General features: G+C 42.8%; 1 protein-coding gene across 1 annotated transcript in view; it reads right to left on the bottom strand.

The window, feature by feature from the left end:
• Positions 1-7,046: 7,046 nt before the first annotated feature.
• The window catches only part of LOC311100052 (tenascin-like), a 65,449-nt gene continuing 54,700 nt past the window's right edge, over positions 7,047-17,795 (bottom strand). The window contains exons 11-21 of the mRNA XM_084140795.1: positions 17,475-17,597; positions 16,959-17,102; positions 11,079-11,198; positions 10,777-10,920; positions 10,232-10,362; positions 9,970-10,102; positions 9,681-9,832; positions 9,449-9,545; positions 7,641-7,802; positions 7,297-7,460; positions 7,047-7,193 (exon numbers count right to left, since the gene is read on the bottom strand). Coding sequence (XP_083996921.1) covers positions 7,083-7,193; positions 7,297-7,460; positions 7,641-7,802; positions 9,449-9,545; positions 9,681-9,832; positions 9,970-10,102; positions 10,232-10,362; positions 10,777-10,920; positions 11,079-11,198; positions 16,959-17,102; positions 17,475-17,597 — 1,481 coding nt within the window. The 3' untranslated portion in view covers positions 7,047-7,082. The remainder of the gene's footprint in view (positions 7,194-7,296; positions 7,461-7,640; positions 7,803-9,448; positions 9,546-9,680; positions 9,833-9,969; positions 10,103-10,231; positions 10,363-10,776; positions 10,921-11,078; positions 11,199-16,958; positions 17,103-17,474; positions 17,598-17,795) is intronic.

Genomic DNA, 17,795 nt, shown 5'->3' with positions numbered 1-17,795 from the left:
TCACTTTCCCTGTCTTATTTACATTTTTTTAGTAGTGTGGAAAGTGTGGAAGACAGTGACAAGCCTGTGTCAGATGATTTCAATGTGTCGGGCCACAGTGTCATGGACTCTGGACTGTGAGAGTACAGCCAATTCAAATATAACACAGACATACAACAAACTCTTGGGAAAAGATTTCCTTGAAAAACGTGATTAATGACAATCCAATGAGTTCCACTGAGGCCACATGTGATGGCCAATGTAAACAGGTTCCCTCCGGATGCACGCTAAAACTTTGCACAATGTGGACTGGTACAATGTGGAAATGTGGAACTACTTCTTCATTGCCCATTTGATTCAAAAGGATAAACGATGAAAGTGAAAAAAAAAATAGGCCTACACACTGGCGTAGCACCCCCCCCCGCAGCCCCCACAAGGCGGGGGGCCCACAAGCTTTGGGGCCCCCCCGGGTGCATGTCATAAGCCTGCTACACATAAAACTGCTACATTTTCTCTCAGCCTCATGACAAAATGTGTAGAATAGCAGGAAATTAGCTCAGAGATTCTTGAAAGTCGGAGAAATCATTGTCTGTCAGGGAAACTTTATATTTATAGTTGAAAACAATTGATTTTGTTGCATTATTTGAGCTTAGAATTTACATTTAAGGGAATTCTATAAGGGATATATTCATTATTCATTTCATTGTCTGCTCTATGCCTGGAAATGCCTTTGTCTGGAGCAAAGGATCCCAATTCCAAACTCTCCAAAGATAATGGATTGTCACGCCCTGGCTCTGGGGACTCTTATATGTTGAGCCAGGGTGTGGATTTTCTATGTGTTATTGTCTATGTTTTGTTCTAGTTCGTGTATTTCTATGTTGGCCAGGGTGGTTCCCAATCAGAGGCAGCTGTAGCTTGTTGTCTCTGATTGGGGACCATACTTAGGCAGCCTGTTTGCCACTGTTTATTGTGGGATCTTGTTCCATAAGGTTTGTTTTGGTGTATTAACCTAGGACTTCACGTATCGTTTGGTTTGTTGTTTTGTTCGTGTTGTGGACGTAAATAAAGATGTACGCTTACCACGCTGCGCCTTGGTTCCACGAGTCCTTAAACGATCGTGACATGGATATTAACTGAAAAATGATCTTATGTAGTTTCTTGCAATAGCCCTCTGTGACTTTAAAGAATATTTCTCTCAAAACTGTGATTACCAAAAGATGTGTCTGGAGAGTTGGTCAACTCCGTCAGATTTGTCTAAAATCCTAAATTAATCAGGAATGAGCAGGGTCAGCTATACCATAAGGACCCCTTATTCATGTGCTCATTACATGTATTGCAACAACGTTCTCTACTTTTCATAGATTTAAACAAACAATATTGGAATCACCATGGTCATAACCATAAACTGTCAACTCCATCTGCCTGATAGATTAAGATAGAATATGAATTTCGGTCCAACTATGTTACATTTCATTAGGTTTTAGAGTCATAAAGCAACTGGGGAAAAAATGATATACCACTTGAATTAAGAATTTTTTTTCACTTTTGCCAACTCTGTAAAACATCAACTCTGTCAGGCTTTGTCGAACGTCAACTCCGTTAGAGTGCTGAAAAATCTGATAGAATCTTTATGTTTTTATTGGGGATTTTCAAATGAATCATTTTCCATATTTGACAAATGTTTGTATTTTATTTATTTTTTTAGAGGAAAAAAAAAATGTCTGTTTTTATCTGTTGTCAACTCCGTCAGTAGCTTGTCAACTCTGTCACTGAGTTGCTTTATAAATGTTGTTTTATGTTCTGAATCTAGAAAAACATGCCAAAATGCTAACAAAACATATTTGAATAATATAATGTTAGAATTAAACAATCAAGGCCATTAAACACTTATTGGACAATAGGGGGGGGGGGGGGGGGGGCTTGCTCAGACCTTGCGGGGGGCCCCATGAAACAGCGCTACGCCATTGGGCCTATATTTATTAGCCTAATAAAGGGGTATGTATCTGGTAATACAAAGCGTTATTGAATTTGCATACAGAGTAGTTTACCATCGATGATAATGTCATCACTAATTTGCTTTTGATTAAATGAATTTTTTCATAATTACTGTATGGAATATATTTACACATGCACATACATTATTATTTGACTCATATGACATGGGATGACGAACAAACTACCAGACGTTGAAACTGGGCTTTCTGAAAAAGCACCACCGTTAGGTTGGTTAGGTCATGAATTACATTACATCCGTAGGAACAGCTTGTCTAATGGACAAATTGTGCAAAATTGTGGTAACTCTTTGAGCAAATAATGACATAACTCTGAGCAAACATTGACAGGCACAATACACAGCAACGCCATGACGGTTCCGAGAATCATTTTCTAATTTTGGATCACATCCGTTGTATATATTATGTTTTATAGCGGCCTGGGGGGCCTAGTGCCTTTCAAGAGTGAGGCCTACCTCTATAGGGCCTCTGTGAATGACCTGAGGATAACCTTATGGAGGTGAGACGTTGCCAAACAAATGCACTTTGTTTCAGGGAATACTGGGTAAATCGGAAATTACACCCTATTTCTCATATAGTTCACTATGTTTGACCAGAGCCATATTATAATAGTGCGCTATATGGGGAATAGGGTGTCATTTGAGTAGCCATTCTTAATGCCATATACATTGCATTCAGAATGTATTCAGACCCCTTGACTTTTTCCACATTTTGTTACGTTACAGCCTTATTCTAAAATGTAATAAATACTTTTTCCCCCTCATCAATTTACACACAATACCCCATAATGACAAAGAGAAAACCTGTGTCCACCTGTGGTAAATTCAATTGATTGGACATTTGGAAAGGTGCACACATGTCTATATAAGGTCCCACAGTTGACAGTGCATGTCAGAGCAAAAACCAAGCCATGTGTTCGAAGGAATTGTCCGTAGAGCTCCGAGACAGGATTGTGTCATGGCACAGATCTGGGGAAGGCTACTAAAAAAATTCTGCAGCATTGAAGGTCCCCAAGAACACAGTGGCCTCCATCACTCTTAAATGGAAGAAGTTTGGAACCACCAAGACTCTTCCTAGAGTTGGCTGAGCAATCAGGGGAGAAGGGCATTGGTCAGGGAGGTGACTGAGAACCCGATGGTCACTCTGACAGAGCTCCAGAGTTCCTCTGTGGAGATGGGAGAACCTTCCAGAAGGACAACCATCTCTGCAGCACTCCACCAATCAGGCCTTTATGGCAGAGTTGCCAGACGGAAGCCACTCCTCAGTAAAAGGCACCTGAAAGCCCGCTTGTAGTTTGCCAAAAGGCACCTAAAGGACTCTCAGACCATGAGAAACAAGATTTTCTGGTCTGATGAAACCAAGATTGAACTATTTGGCCTGGATGCCAAGCATCACATCTGGAGGAAACCTGGCACCATCCCTAAGGTGAAGCATTGGGGTGGCAGCATCATGCTGTGGGGATGTTATTCAGCGGCAGGGACAGGGAGATTAGTCAGGATTGAGAGAAAGATGAACGGAGCAATGTACAGAGAGATCCTTGATGAAAACCTGCTCCAGAGCGCTCAGGACCTAAGACTGGGGTGAAGGTTCACCTTCCAACAGGACAACGACCCTAAGCACACAACCAAGACAACACAGGACTGGCTTCGGGACAAGTCTCTGAATGTCCTTGAGTGGCCCAGCCAGAGCCGGGACTGGAACCCGATCGAACATCTCTGGAGAGACCTGAAAATAGCTGTGCAGCGACGCTCCCCATCCAACCTGACAGAGCTTGAGAGGATCTGCAGAGAAGAATGGGAGAAACTCCCCAGATACAGGTGTGCCAAGCTTGTAGCGTCATACCCAAGATGACTCGAAGCTGTGATCGCTGCCAAAGGTGCTTCAACAAAGTACTGAGTAAAGGGTCTTAATACTTACAGTGCCTTGCAGAAGTATTCACCCCCCTTGGCATTTTTCCTATTTTGTTGCCTTACAACCTGGAATTAAAATTGATGTTTTTGGGGTTTGTATCATTTGATTTACACAACATGCCTACCACTTTGAAGATGCAAAATATTTTTTATTGTGAAACAAACTAGAAATAAGACAAAAAAACAGAAAACTTGAGCGTGCATAACTATTTACCCCCCCAAAGTCAATACTTTTTAGAGCCACCTTTTGCAGCAATTACAGCTGCAAGTCTCTTGGGGTATGTTTCTATAAGCTTGACACATCCAGCTACTGGGATTTTTGCCCATTCTTCAAGGCAAAACTGCTCCAGCTCCTTCAAATTTGATGGGTTCCGCTGGCGTACAGATATCTTTAAGTCATACCACAGATTCTCAATTGGATTGAGGTCTGGGCTTTGACTAGGCCATTCCAAGACATTTAAATGTTTACCCTTAAACCACTCGAGTGTTGCTTTAGCAGTATGCTTAGGGTCATTGTCCTGCTGGAAGGTGAACCTCCGTCCCAGTCTCAAATCTCTGGAAGACTGAAACAGGTTTCCCTCAAACATTTCCCTGTATTTAGTGCCATCCATCATTCCTTCAATTCTGACCAGTTTCCCAGTCCCTGCCGATGAAAAACATCCCCACAGCATGATGCTGCCACCACCATGCTTCACTGTGGGGATGTTGTTCTCGGGGTGATGAGAGGTGTTGGGTTTGTACCAGACATAGCGTTTTCCTTGATGGCCAAAAAGCTCAATTTTAGTCTCACCTGACAAGAGTACCTTCTTCCATATGTTTGGGTAGTCTCCCACATGGCTTTTGGCGTACACCAAATGTGTTTGCTTCTTTTTTTCTTTAAGCAATGGCTTTTTTCTGGACACTCTTCCGTAAAGCCCAGCTCTGTGGAGAGTACAGCTTAAGGTGGTCCTATGGACAGATACTCCAATCTCCGCTGTGGAGCTTTGCAGCTCCTTCAGGGTTATCTTTGGTCTCTTTGTTGCCTCTCTGATTAATGCCCTCCTTGCCTGGTCCGTGAGTTTTGGTGGGCGGCCCTCTCTTGGCAGGTTTGTTGTGGTGCCATATTCTTTCAATTTTTTTATGATGGATTTAATGGTGCTCCGTGGGATGTTCAAAGTTTCTGATATTTTTTTATAACGCAACCCTGATTTGTACTTCTCCACAACTTTGTCCCTGACCTGTTTGGAGAACTCCTTGGTCTTCATGGTGCCGCTTGCTTGGTGGTGCCCCTTGCTTAGTGGTATTACAGACTCTGGGGTCTTTCAGAACTGGTGTATATATACTGACATCATGTGACAGATCATGTGACACTTAGATTACACACAGGTGGACTTTATTTAACAAATTATGTGACTTCTGAAGGTAATTAGTTGCACCAGATCTTATTTAGGGGCTTCATAGCAAAGGGGGTGAATACATATGCACTCACCACTTTTCCGTTATTAATTTTTTAGAATTTGTTGAAACAAGTTATTTTTTTCATTTTACTTCACCAATTTGGACTATTTTGTGTATGTCCATTACATAAAATCCAAATAAAAATCCATTTAAATTACAGGTTGTAATGCAACTCTGTTATCCGTTTTAACTAACCTTTTTAATTTTTTGTATTTATGTATTGTATATATTTTTTTGTGATGTGGTTTTTATATAAGCCCTTGGGCATCCAACCACACCTGCACACCATTTTTTATATATTTGTTTTTATCTGTATTGTTGTTTATCACTAATTTTCTTTGGTGCAAATAAATTAAACCTAAACCTACATTTGAGATGACAGTGATAAATCCTTAGCATGGATATCTTCTGTGGTTCTTTGATTTTTTGCAGTCAACAAAAAAAATGTATATGTATTCTCCTAATAATGAATCCTTTTGATTTCCGCTTATTTTTTAATTGTTTACCTTACATTACAAACAAAAAAACATTAAAGAGCCACTTTTACAGAAGTTAGTTGATGTGTGCTATTGTTGGTTGAATAAATGTGCTATTTAAATTGTAGACCTATTAGTTAATATACTCTCAATCTGTGTGATGTTGCATACTGATTAGTCATTTTCTTATGATGAAGGCATGAACACATGAAGACTGAACACTGCCATCTGCTGTTAATAGAAAACTGGTACTGTATGTAAAGGGTACTGGTATGTTTGATATGGGCAGCCCAAAAAAGTGCTGACACCTTTTAACAAAGTATCTTTTATTGTATGGAGGGTTACATATAGAAATCTATTTTTAATTCAGTTGAAAACAAAATAAAAGCATAATGTAAACCGGTATTCAATTATGTCCGTGGTTGAAACCCCTACCATGATCTTCTCAAGAACAGTTTTCCCACTTTGTTGTATATGTGGAAATAGTGTTAATAAATTCAAATCGGTTGGGAATAATAGAAAATGTAATTCTAAATATCAATCACTCAACATGAAACAAATGATGCCTAATTTAGTCGGTCCTGCCCTCAAGTCTGTAGAAGGATTTACTGTATGAATCGAGGGAAACTTTGTTAACCTCAATAGATGTATTTTCTCCCTCCTTGGGGAGACTGAGGGATGTGGCATCAAGCCACGTTATTATTACCACGTGACTCTGAAATGTTGCTTGTTGAAAAGTTCAACAGTGCTGTCTACAGTAATGTACAACGGGTTTTAAATGCTCAGACAGTTTTTCAATCAACTGCCAGAGAGAGAGAGAGAACGTGACAGTGTGGAAGATTAGAACGTAGGAGCAAGAGTCAAAGTTGGAATAGGTCTCTTTTGACCCTTTCATTGTTTCACATTTCATAATCAATCTGCCTTATTCCTAATTAGCATATTGAAATATCTTTGGACCTATAAGGAGACATGTTTTGCTTGTCAATTTTCCAATGAACACAAACAATAAAATAAATCAAACACACAAAAGTGCCAATTCAGTCCATTCTAAACCCTCCACCAAACAAATGTTTTTTCTCCCGCCAATCAGATTGTGCCGTCTTTGGTTTAACGTATCCATCCCAATATTGACAGCTAGTTGGATAAAAACACATTCAGTTACATGATTGTCCTTGCTTGATGTGCGGCTTGGTGAACTGAAGATTGAGGGTCAGAGGAGGGTCAAGGGGGGGGGGGGGGGAGAGAGAGCTGGGGGGGCAGTATAAAGTCTATGATCTTTTCCTTCGACTTTCAACGTTTCTGAAGTTGACGGGTCTAATCTTCATTTCGGCGAACTGTATTGAATGCTCGTGTCCCTTCCAATGGAACCAGTTGATACCCTGAAAAAAGGATACATTTTTTACACACACACACACACACACACACACGTTGATTTTGTGAAGGAGAAAGACGGCCAATACTTTGTAGGTCACACATCCGTACCTTGCTGTGACTATCGTCACCATATCTCCCCATAAGGTTGACACGATGGCAGTTCTTGTACCAGAAGGCACCCTTATAGGACAGGGCACAGTTGGTGACGGCGATGTCATTGTCATTGTCATACGTGGAGAAGGGCCGGCCCTGATGATAAGTCATAGAGTCACCTAGGAAACAAGTGGCACACAGTGACTGGTGTGAAGAAATGTGAATAGGTCAATCAGAGTTATACAGTTTACTGTAAAGTGTATTGGGATATTTAAATGGAGTTGAATGAAATCCAGATTTGATTTGATGTTCTATGCAGGATCACTAGTAAACAAAGCTATTATCATCATTGTCCTTACCTGCTGTGCCGCTGAACCCTCCTATGTGCATCTTGTAGCGGCTGCGGGGTTCTGCGATGGTGAACTTGTCATACTGAGCATAGGCCGACTCCCCGTTGTCCCTCAGGTCCACACGCAGCTCGTACTGGCCTGCTGTTGTCATCTTGTGGAGGTTGGCCAGACCTGAAACAACAGGAAAGGACATCACAGTGCCATTCCGTGGTTCCTGGGTTGGGGCCCTGGGTCTGAACCCCACCCTGTGCAACTGGGTCCTGGACCTCCTGACGGGCCGCCCCCAGGTAGTGAAGGTAGGAAACAACACCTCCACTACGCTGATTCTCAACACAGGGGCCCCATAAGGGTGCGTGCTCAGCCGCTTCCTGTACTCCCTGTTCACCCATGACTGCATGGCCACGCACGCCTCCAACTCAATCATCAAGTTTGCAGACGACACAACAGTAATAGGCCTGATTACCAACAACGACGAGACAGCCAACAGGGAGGAGGTGAGGGCCCTGGCGGAGTGGTGCCAGAAAAATAACCTCTCCCTCAATGACAACAAAATGAAGGAGCTGATCGTGGACTTCAGGAGACAGCAGAGGGAGCACAACCCCATCCACATTGACGGGGCTGCAGTGGAGAAGTTCCTTGGCTTACACATCACTGACGATCTGAAATGTTCCACCCACACAGACAGTGTGGTGAAGAAGGTGCAACAGAGCCTCTTCAACCTCAGGAGGCTGAAGAAATTGGCTTGGCCCCTAAAACCCTCACAAACTTTTACAGATGCACCATTGAGAGCATCCTGTCTGGCTGTATCACTGCCTGGTATGGCAACTGCACTGCCCGCAAACGCAGGGCTCTCCAGAGGGTGGTGCGGTCTGCCCAACGCATCACCGGGGGCACACTGCCTGCCCTCCAGGACACCTACAGCACCTGATGTCACAGGAAGGCCAAAAAGATCATCAAGAACCTCAATCACCCGAGCCACGGCCTGTTCACCCGCTATCATCCGGAAGGCGAGGTCAGTACAGGTGCAGCAAAGCTGGGACCGAGAGACTGAAAAACAGCTTCTATCTCAAGGCCATCAGATTGTTAAATAGCACTCACTAGCCGGCCTCCGTCCAGTACCCTGCCCTGAACTTAGTCACTGTCACTAGCCGGCTACACCCGGTTACTCAACCCTGCACATTAGAGGCTGCTGCCCTATGTACATAGACATGGAATCACTGGTCATTTTAATAATGGAACACTGGTCACTTTAATAATGTTTACATACTGTTTTACTTATTTCATGTGTATATACTGTATTCTAGTCAATGCCATCCTATTAAACTATTGCTGTATATATACACTATTCTACGTATTCTACAGATATACTAAATATTCTATCCACATACTGTCCATAATGTCTATAATGTCTATACATCCCATCACATATATATATATATATATATATATATATATATATATATATATATATATATATATATATATATATATATATATATATACATATACTCCGGACTATGATATTGCTCGTCCTAATATTAATATATTTCTTAATTCCATTATTTTACTTTTAGATCTGTGTATTGTTAGATATTACTGCACTGCTGGAGTTAGGAACACAAGCATTTTGTTACAATTGTAATAACATCTTCTAAATATGTGTATGCGACCAAAAAAATTGGATTTGATTTGATTAGATGGCTCAATTGGTTGGAGCATGGTGATGCAACACCAGGATTGTGGTTTGATTCCCGCATGTGCCACAAATACTGAATAAAAAGATAAACATAAGGAGGGGTGGAGAGATGTGGACTCACCAAACCAGAATTCAGCATTAATATCCCCAAAGCCACCAGTGTAATTCTTCCAGTTCCTAAAGAACTCCAGCTTTCCACTCTGGCGCCTCAGGAACACCTGTAAAAGAGAGTTCACAGAACCTGTCATGCAAGCCCTGGTCTCTTTGGCTTTCACAAACATGTAAAGGTAAATCCAATCAAACCTGGTGTTTAGACCTGTGTGTGTGTGCGTGTGTGTGTGTGTGTTCCTCACCATCCATCCGCCTCCATCAGTGGTCATGTCACAGTAGACCTGGATGGGCTGGCTCTCGTCTCCTCCCAGGTAGATGGTGTAGATGCCAGAGGTAGTGTCTCCATTCAGCAGAGCCTGCGAGCAGTCCTTAGGGTATCTGTACAACACTCCGGCTACACGCACAGGCAGACACGTGTACACACTCACTCTTGTCAAAAACAGTGCACTACATAGGAAATAGGATATCATTTGACATCTGCCCAATGTAAAGCTGTGAGGAGAAGAAAATGTTGTGTAGCAGTCTACTTACTGGTGGTGAAGACGGTGGTGGCGTGGTGGCTCCGCTGGGCTCCAGCGATGGCCTGTAGCCTGACGTTGTACTCGGTAGTGCCACTCAGCTGAGTCATGCTGTATGATGTGGATGTAGGGCTCAGGACCACTTCCTGTATTCAAATCAATTCAATCTTTATTCATAATGTAAACCACTTTGGAAAATGTACCTGTAAAATAGCCACGAGTGATTGATTGAATTGAAGCCAGTGTGTGCTGACTCATTTAAAAGACCTACGTACCCGGACTGTGCTGTCAGATGAGGTGAAGGTGAGGACGTATCCGGTGATGGCGGCACGCGGGGGCTTCCAAGTGAGAGTGGCACTGTCTGTCTGGACATTACTGGCCACCAGGTCACGAGGAGAATCCACATCTACAGATAAAAAAGGGAGGTGGAAGGATCATATACACAACACTATATTATACATGTGTTACATATGATATGTAACCCATGTAAAAGGGAAAATCCCCTCAAAAGCGATCTTTTGGGAATTTTTTTAGTTAGACCACTGTTGATACAGTAGCAACATGTTTTGCATGTGAGCAGTCAAGTTTTTAAGATATTTTACTTTCAAGAAGCAAAATGTCACCGGCCACATCATCATAATGATGCAAAATGCCAAAAGATTGTGTTTGAGTGGATTTTCCCTTTATTATTGAATTTATGGACAATACAATACTGCACAGAATAAAATGTGTGAACAATAAAATACTACACACAGAGTTAGATTTTTCATTGAAAATCAGACCCAATGCTCCTATATAAAACATCTAATTGGAGCGCTACCTGTGGTGAATTCGGTGGTGGTGGTGCCACTCTTCTGTGCCTCCCTCATGGCGTATACCCCAACTGTGTAGTGGGTGGCAGGGACCAGAGAGCCCATCTCAAACTCCACTGTGTTCCCAGAAACATGCTCCATCACTGGGGACACTGCAGACAACAGAGGACAGAGGACAGAGAACAATGTTACCACTACCAACACTCCTGTTGTGCTGTGTCTCTTTGGCTAATGATAAATGCATCATGTACACAAATACAAGTCAGCTCCTGGCAATCTGTGCCTTGGGACTCTTGCGAAACACACACACCTGAATCTGCACTGTAGGTGATGACGTAGCCATCGACAGTGGCCCGAGTGGGTTGCCATAGCAGCTGGGCGGTTGTGTCAGTGACGTTGACAGCAGAAAGACCCTGAGGCCTGTCCAGAGCTAAGGGGGAGGAAAACACACAGGCTTGTTACACACAAAGGCCTGCAGCCACAACAACTTCAGCAAACAAACATGTGTACTGACAATATTGTGACTTGCGACTGCCTAGGGCTGTGGCGGTCATTACATTTTGTCAGCAGGTTCTTGTCATGCAAACGACTGCTGGTCTCGCGCTAATGTAACCTTAGTTAACATAATATGTTTAGCATCTACAGGCCTCCACCCATACAAGCCGCTGATGCGTGCCTTCAATGTAGGCTACACCATCACAATAAAACCATTATTTAATTTAGTCAGGTCTAAAAAAAAACATTATGATATGAAGAAAATGTATTTCAGAAGAAAATAATATGAAAAGGCTTTTGTTTTGTAGGTCTATGTTTTATGGACTCTTAATCAACCGTGCTATTTTGTGTGTTTTTTCACATTGTTTGTAACTTATTTGGTACATAATGTTGCTGCTACCGTCTCTTATGACCGAAAAGAGCTTCTGGACATCAGAACAGCGATTACTCACCTTGAACTGGACAAATACTTTTTCTTTAATGAGTCGGACGAGAGGGATTTGCTCCAGACACCCGACAGGGCCCTTATCCCATTCATTAGCAGTAGAAAGAAATAGAGATATTGCTGAAGGAGATCGGGGCGTCTGGTAAGGAGCCGGCGACGAGTGGCTAATCAGCCTCTGCCATCGATACTATTTGCCAATTTACAATCGCTTGATAATAAAGTGGACGAACTACAAGCACGTATATCCTACCAACAGAACATAAAAAACTGTAATATCTTCTGTTTCACCGAGTCGTGGCTAAACGAAGACATGAATAACATAGAGCTGGCGGGTTATGCAGTGTATCGGCAGGATAGAACAGCAGCCTCTGGTAAGACAAGGGGTGGCGGTCTATGTATATTTGTAAACAACAGCTGGTCCACGATATCTAAGGAAGTCTCAAGGTTTTGTTCGCCTGAGGTAGAGTATCTCATGATAAGCTGTAGACCACACTATCTACCAAGAGAGTTTTCATCTATATTCTTCGTAGCTATCTATTTACCACCACAAACCGATGCTGGCACTAAGACCGCATTCAATGAACTGTATACAGACATAAGAAAACAGGAAAACACTCATCCAGAGGCGGCACTCCTAGTGGCCGGGGACTTTAATGCAGGTAAACTTAAATCCATTTTACCTCATTTCTACCAGCATGTTAAATGAGGGAAAAAAAACTCTAGACCACCTTTATTCCACACACAGAGACGTGTTCAAAGCTCTCCCTCGCCCTCCATTTGGCAAATCTGACCATAATTCTATCCTCCTGATTCCTGCTTACAAGCAAAAACTAAAGCAGGGAGCACCAGTGACTCGGTCAATAAAAAAAAGTGGTCAGATGAAGCAGATGCTAAGCTACAGGACTGTTTTGCTAGCACAGACTGGAATATGTTCCGGGATTCTTCTGATGGCTTTGAGGAGTACACCACATCAGTCACTGGCTTCATCAATAAGTGCATCGATGACGTCGTCTCCACAGTGACTGTACGTACATACCCCAACCAGAAGCCATGGATTACAGGCAACATCCGCAGTGAGCTAAAGGGTAGAGCTGCCACTTTCAAGGAGCGGGACTCTAACCCGGAAGCTTATAAGAAATCCCGCTATGCCCTCCGATGAACCATCAAACAGGCAAAGCGTCAATACAGGACTAAGATCGAATCGTACTACACCGGCTCCAACGCTCGTCAGATGTGGCAGGGCTTGCAAACTATTACAGACTACAAAGGGAAGCACAACCGTTGCCCAGTGACATGAGCCTACCAGATGAGCTAATCACTTCTATGCTCGCTTTGAGGCAAGTAACACTGAAACATGCAGGAGAGCATCAGCTGTTCCGGACGACTGTGTGATCACGCTCTCCGTAGCCGATGTGAGTAAGACCTTTAAACAGGTCAACATTCACAAGGCCGCAGGGCCAGACGGATTACCAGGACGTGTACTCCGAGCATGCGCTGACCAACTGGCAAGTGTCTTCACTGACATTTTCAACCTCTCCCTGTCTGAGTCTGTAATACCAACATGTTTCAAGCAGACCACCATAGTCCCTGTGCCCAAGAACACTAAGGTAACCTGCCTAAATAACTACCGACCCGTAGCACTCACGTCTGTAGCCATGAAGTGCTTTGAAAGGCTGGTCATGGCTCACATTAACACCATTATCCCAGAAACCCTAGACCCACTCCAATTTGCATACCGCCCCAACAGATCCACAGATGATGCAATCTCTATTGCGCTCCACACTGCCCTTTCACACCTGGACAAAAGGAACACCTATGTGAGAATGCTATTCATTGACTATAGCTCAGCGGTCAACACCATAGTGCCCTCAAAGCTCATCACTAAGCTACGGACCCTGGGACTAAACACCTCCGTCTGCAACTGGATCCTAGACTTCCTGACGGGCCGCCCCCAGGTGGTAAGGGTAGGTAACAACACATCCGCCACGCTGATCCTCAACACAGGGGACCCTCAGGGGTGTGTGCTCAGTCCCCTCCTGTACTCCCTGTTCACTCATGACTGCATGGCCAGGCACGACTCCAACACCATCATTAAGTTTGCCGATGACACAACAGTGGTAGGCCTGATCACCGACAACAACGATGAGACAGCCTATAGAGAGGAGGTCAGAGACCTGGCATTGTGGTGCCAGGACAACAACCTCTCCCTCAACGTGATCGAGACAAAGGAGATGATTGTGGACAACAGGAAAAAGAAGAGGACCGAGCACGCCCCTATTCTCATCGACGGGGCTGTAGTGGAGCAGGTTGAGAGCTTCAAGTTCCTTGGTGTCCACATCACCAACAAACTAACATGGTCCAAGCACACCAAGACAGTCGTGCACGACAAAACCTATTCCCCCTAAGGAGACTAAAAAGATTTGGCATGGGTCCTCAGATCCTCAAAAGGTTCTACAGCTGCACCATCGAGAGCATCCTGACTAGTTGCGTCACTGCCTGGTATGGCAACTGGGGCCAAGCTTCCTGCCATCCAGGACCTCTATACAAGGCGGTGTCAGAGGAAGGCCCTAAAAATTGTCAAAGAATCCAGCCACCCTAGACATAGACTGTTCTCTCTGCTACCGCACGGCAAGCGGTACCGGAGCGCCAGGTCTAGGTCCAAGAGGCTTCTAAACAGCTTCTACCCCCAAGCCATAAGACTCCTGAATATCTAATCAAATGGCGACCCAGACTATTTGCATTGCCCCTCCCCCCTCTTTTACGCTGCTGTAGTCACTTTAATAACTCTACCTACATGTACATATTACCTCAATTACCTCGACTAACCGGTGCCCCTGCACATTGACTTGGTACCAGTATCCCCTGTATATAGCCTCGCTATTGTTATTTTTACTGCTGCTCTTTAATGATTTGTTACTTTTATTTCCTATTATTTTATATTGTATTTGTTTGTGTGATTTTTGGGGGGTATTCTTTCTTAAAACTGCGTTGTTGGTTAAGGACTTGTAAGTAAGCATTTCACTGTAAGGTCTACACCTGTTGTATTCAGTGCATGTGACAAATACAATTTCATTTTATTTTATTTTATATGTACAGTATCTGGCTATGTTCCATGTCATAGGATGTATGCGTGTTCATTTAGCTGACAAGATACGGTATGCTTATAAGTCCTGTGCCATTATTTTATTTTATATTATTTTATAGTAAAAATAATATAATTTATATTTTTCCCATTATGGAGCGACTGCGCATATGAAGTGGCTATGTTGAACATAAAAGTGATAATTTGAAACAGGTCCTATATGCTAGATTTATAGTTATTTGGCAACTTTAGTTGTGAATGATACAAACCTTAGAATGTCTTAGAAATCAAAACATATATGGGCTACATGGTGCGACTATAGGCCAATAAAATTTGATTGATTTGATGATTTGAGAACGTAGCAAAAAAAGCTTGTGCTCTGTTCCTTGCCACAGGCTGCACAGCTGTTCTCTCATCAAGTGATCATATTTTCACCCCTCAGACTATTCTCAATTTAATCTCGTCTTTACTAATAGCCTATGTTAAATTTGTTTCGATTTAGAATGGCCCTTTATCAAATGGACAGGAACAGGGGGCAGGGGAAAAAGACATGTAATCTGTATGCACTCGAATAGCGAATGAAGGCTGCGCGCTTTCCCACTGGTCCGTTTTGTCTACTTCGGTTTTATGGCGGAGCATGCTCTCGCTGACCCGACAGGTGATATTCCGCTCAACTCTGTATGCCATGCATGGCTCTCCAGCCTTGTTGCTGCAGCTACCCCGTGCTTAATTTGGGAAACCAAATCTGTTCGGCAACATCGATAGTAACACGTTTTCTCAACAAAACATATTTCAGTAAAGTGTTGACAGCCCATCTGCGTGCTCGAGAAAGTAGTAAAGGAGAGAGAGGAGGAGATGGAAACGCATGGTGGTGAGATATTCTGTAGGCCTATATGTAACGCTATTGTGTCACCTAATGAATTATGAAAATATAAAAAAATGCCCTATTCAATATCAAATACAAATTCACTAATTGTAGGCTAACTGTAAACCGCCCTGCACAATCAATGAACCAACAGCATCGCCTAGGGCTAAACATACTCTCCTCATGGATATACATTTTGGAGCTTAGCATAAGGTAACCAGTCCATACAGTATGCATAATAATACAGTCCACACTCAAAGGCGATTACTCGAATTTCTTTAATTTTGGAGTATAGGCTAGACCAATTATGTACCAAAGATATCTTAAATCAGTTTTGTTTTATGTTTTTCTGCCATGCGTAATATACGGTAGGCTATGTATGGCATAATGGCACAATCCTCATTTTAATTCAGTAAAAAGAAATCTGGCTTGGGCTCATAAATCTATGCATATGGGTGTTTTGAATTAATCATCACCTTAGAAAGCACTGTCCATTTCGTTGTGTTAGGCTTTGAAACAACATCCACAACAACCATGTTTTACACTGTTTCAACCTGCTGTTGAACTTCTTTCTTAAAATTGATCATCACAGTGAGGTGAGTTTTAAAAGTACTTTAGGGCTACTGTTTTGATGATATGTGTTTGATGTGATTTGCGTATGCATTTGCATTGAGGCCAGAGTGGTTAGAGGGACAATATAGCCCCAAGTGCCAGGTGATAAGGACCTGATGGTCGTTAGCAAATTGGGTACTCAATACCAAAGCATGTCCAGAGTGCATAAAAGGAGATTATCGTGACGCAATGGTCACGTGGAATTTTACTGCAGTCATGACTCATGACTGCGGGTGTGGCGGTAATATGGTCACCGCAACAGCACTACGACTGCCCCTATACAATGATGTCATACTTATTCCTTGAATAATTGACTGGTTGGGACAAGTAGAGAAGTACTATATGTGCTACTGAGTGTGAATGTATGAAAGCTAATTATTTATGAAACGCTCATAATGTCTATGTATGACATTTTAGTCATTTAGCAGATGCTCTTATCCATTAGTGAGTGCATACATTTTTCATACTGGCCCCCCATGGGAAATGAACCCACAACCCTGGCGTTGTAAGCGCCATGCTCTACCAACTGAGCTACAGGGGACCTGTTTATGTGTGTATGTATATGACCAGACACTTGTCTATTCTCCTCATAGCACTGTGACTAATGTAAATGTATTATGTAATTTAATGTATTTAGTAAAAGGTCAATTCAGAGTGATGTAAATGAAGGCTAAACAGAAGTCGCACACACCTGTGGTGATGGTGTCTGTCCCTGGGTCACTCTCCTCCAGGCCCTTCATAGCGAATATGTTCACCTGGTAGGTCACCCCTGGCAACATGTTAGGCAGCAAGGCCTGGGTCTCAGTCCCATCCACAAGCACTGTCATTGGGCTACCTGTTGATGAGAGAAAATATTGTATGTTTGTCGCATTACATTATTCTACTCAAGAGTCAATACATTTTCATGAACAGATTTAATTTGTGTTCAATTGTATTGTTAAATCCACTTCAAGGAAATCATTTCCTTTCCCTCTGTTGGTAGCAGTTGGAGAGACTACTGTGGTTGTGTGAAGAAACCTTGTGATTACTCTATGTTCCATTAGAGGGAGTGCTTTATCCAATTAGAAAATTGTGTGAGGAGAGAAAATTCCTCCTAAATCATCCAACATTAAGCCCTTTTGAGGCCTAAAGTACTATATAAATGCAGTCCAATATCCTTACTATAATGGGTAGACTTAACTGTCACTATTAAAGCCTGTTCACTCACCTCCTTGGAGAGGCACATAGATGATGCGGTAGCTGTCCACTCTGTCATGAGGCATGGTCCAGTGGACTATGGCCGAGGACTCGGTCACCTCAGAGAAGCGAATGCCCCTTGGAGCACCCAGGCCTGGCACAGTGATGGGGTCAGGGTTGAAGGGGTCAGGGTTGAAAAGGCCAGCACAAAAACAACAAAAGTTAGATTGATCTGTTTGTGTTTGGTTTTTGATCAGGAATCAATTCTACTGAGGTCAGTTTATTTGACGCAAAAGTCCTATTGCCTATGGTGTGTCAATATGCACATTGAGAAATCAGAAAAGCACACAAA

The sequence above is a fragment of the Coregonus lavaretus genome (assembly GCF_964263955.1).
Source record: "Coregonus lavaretus genome assembly, chromosome: 24".
Taxonomy (NCBI): domain Eukaryota; kingdom Metazoa; phylum Chordata; class Actinopteri; order Salmoniformes; family Salmonidae; genus Coregonus; species Coregonus lavaretus.
Note: the sequence above shows the minus strand (reverse complement) of the source record. Positions and strands in the feature narration are given on the sequence as shown.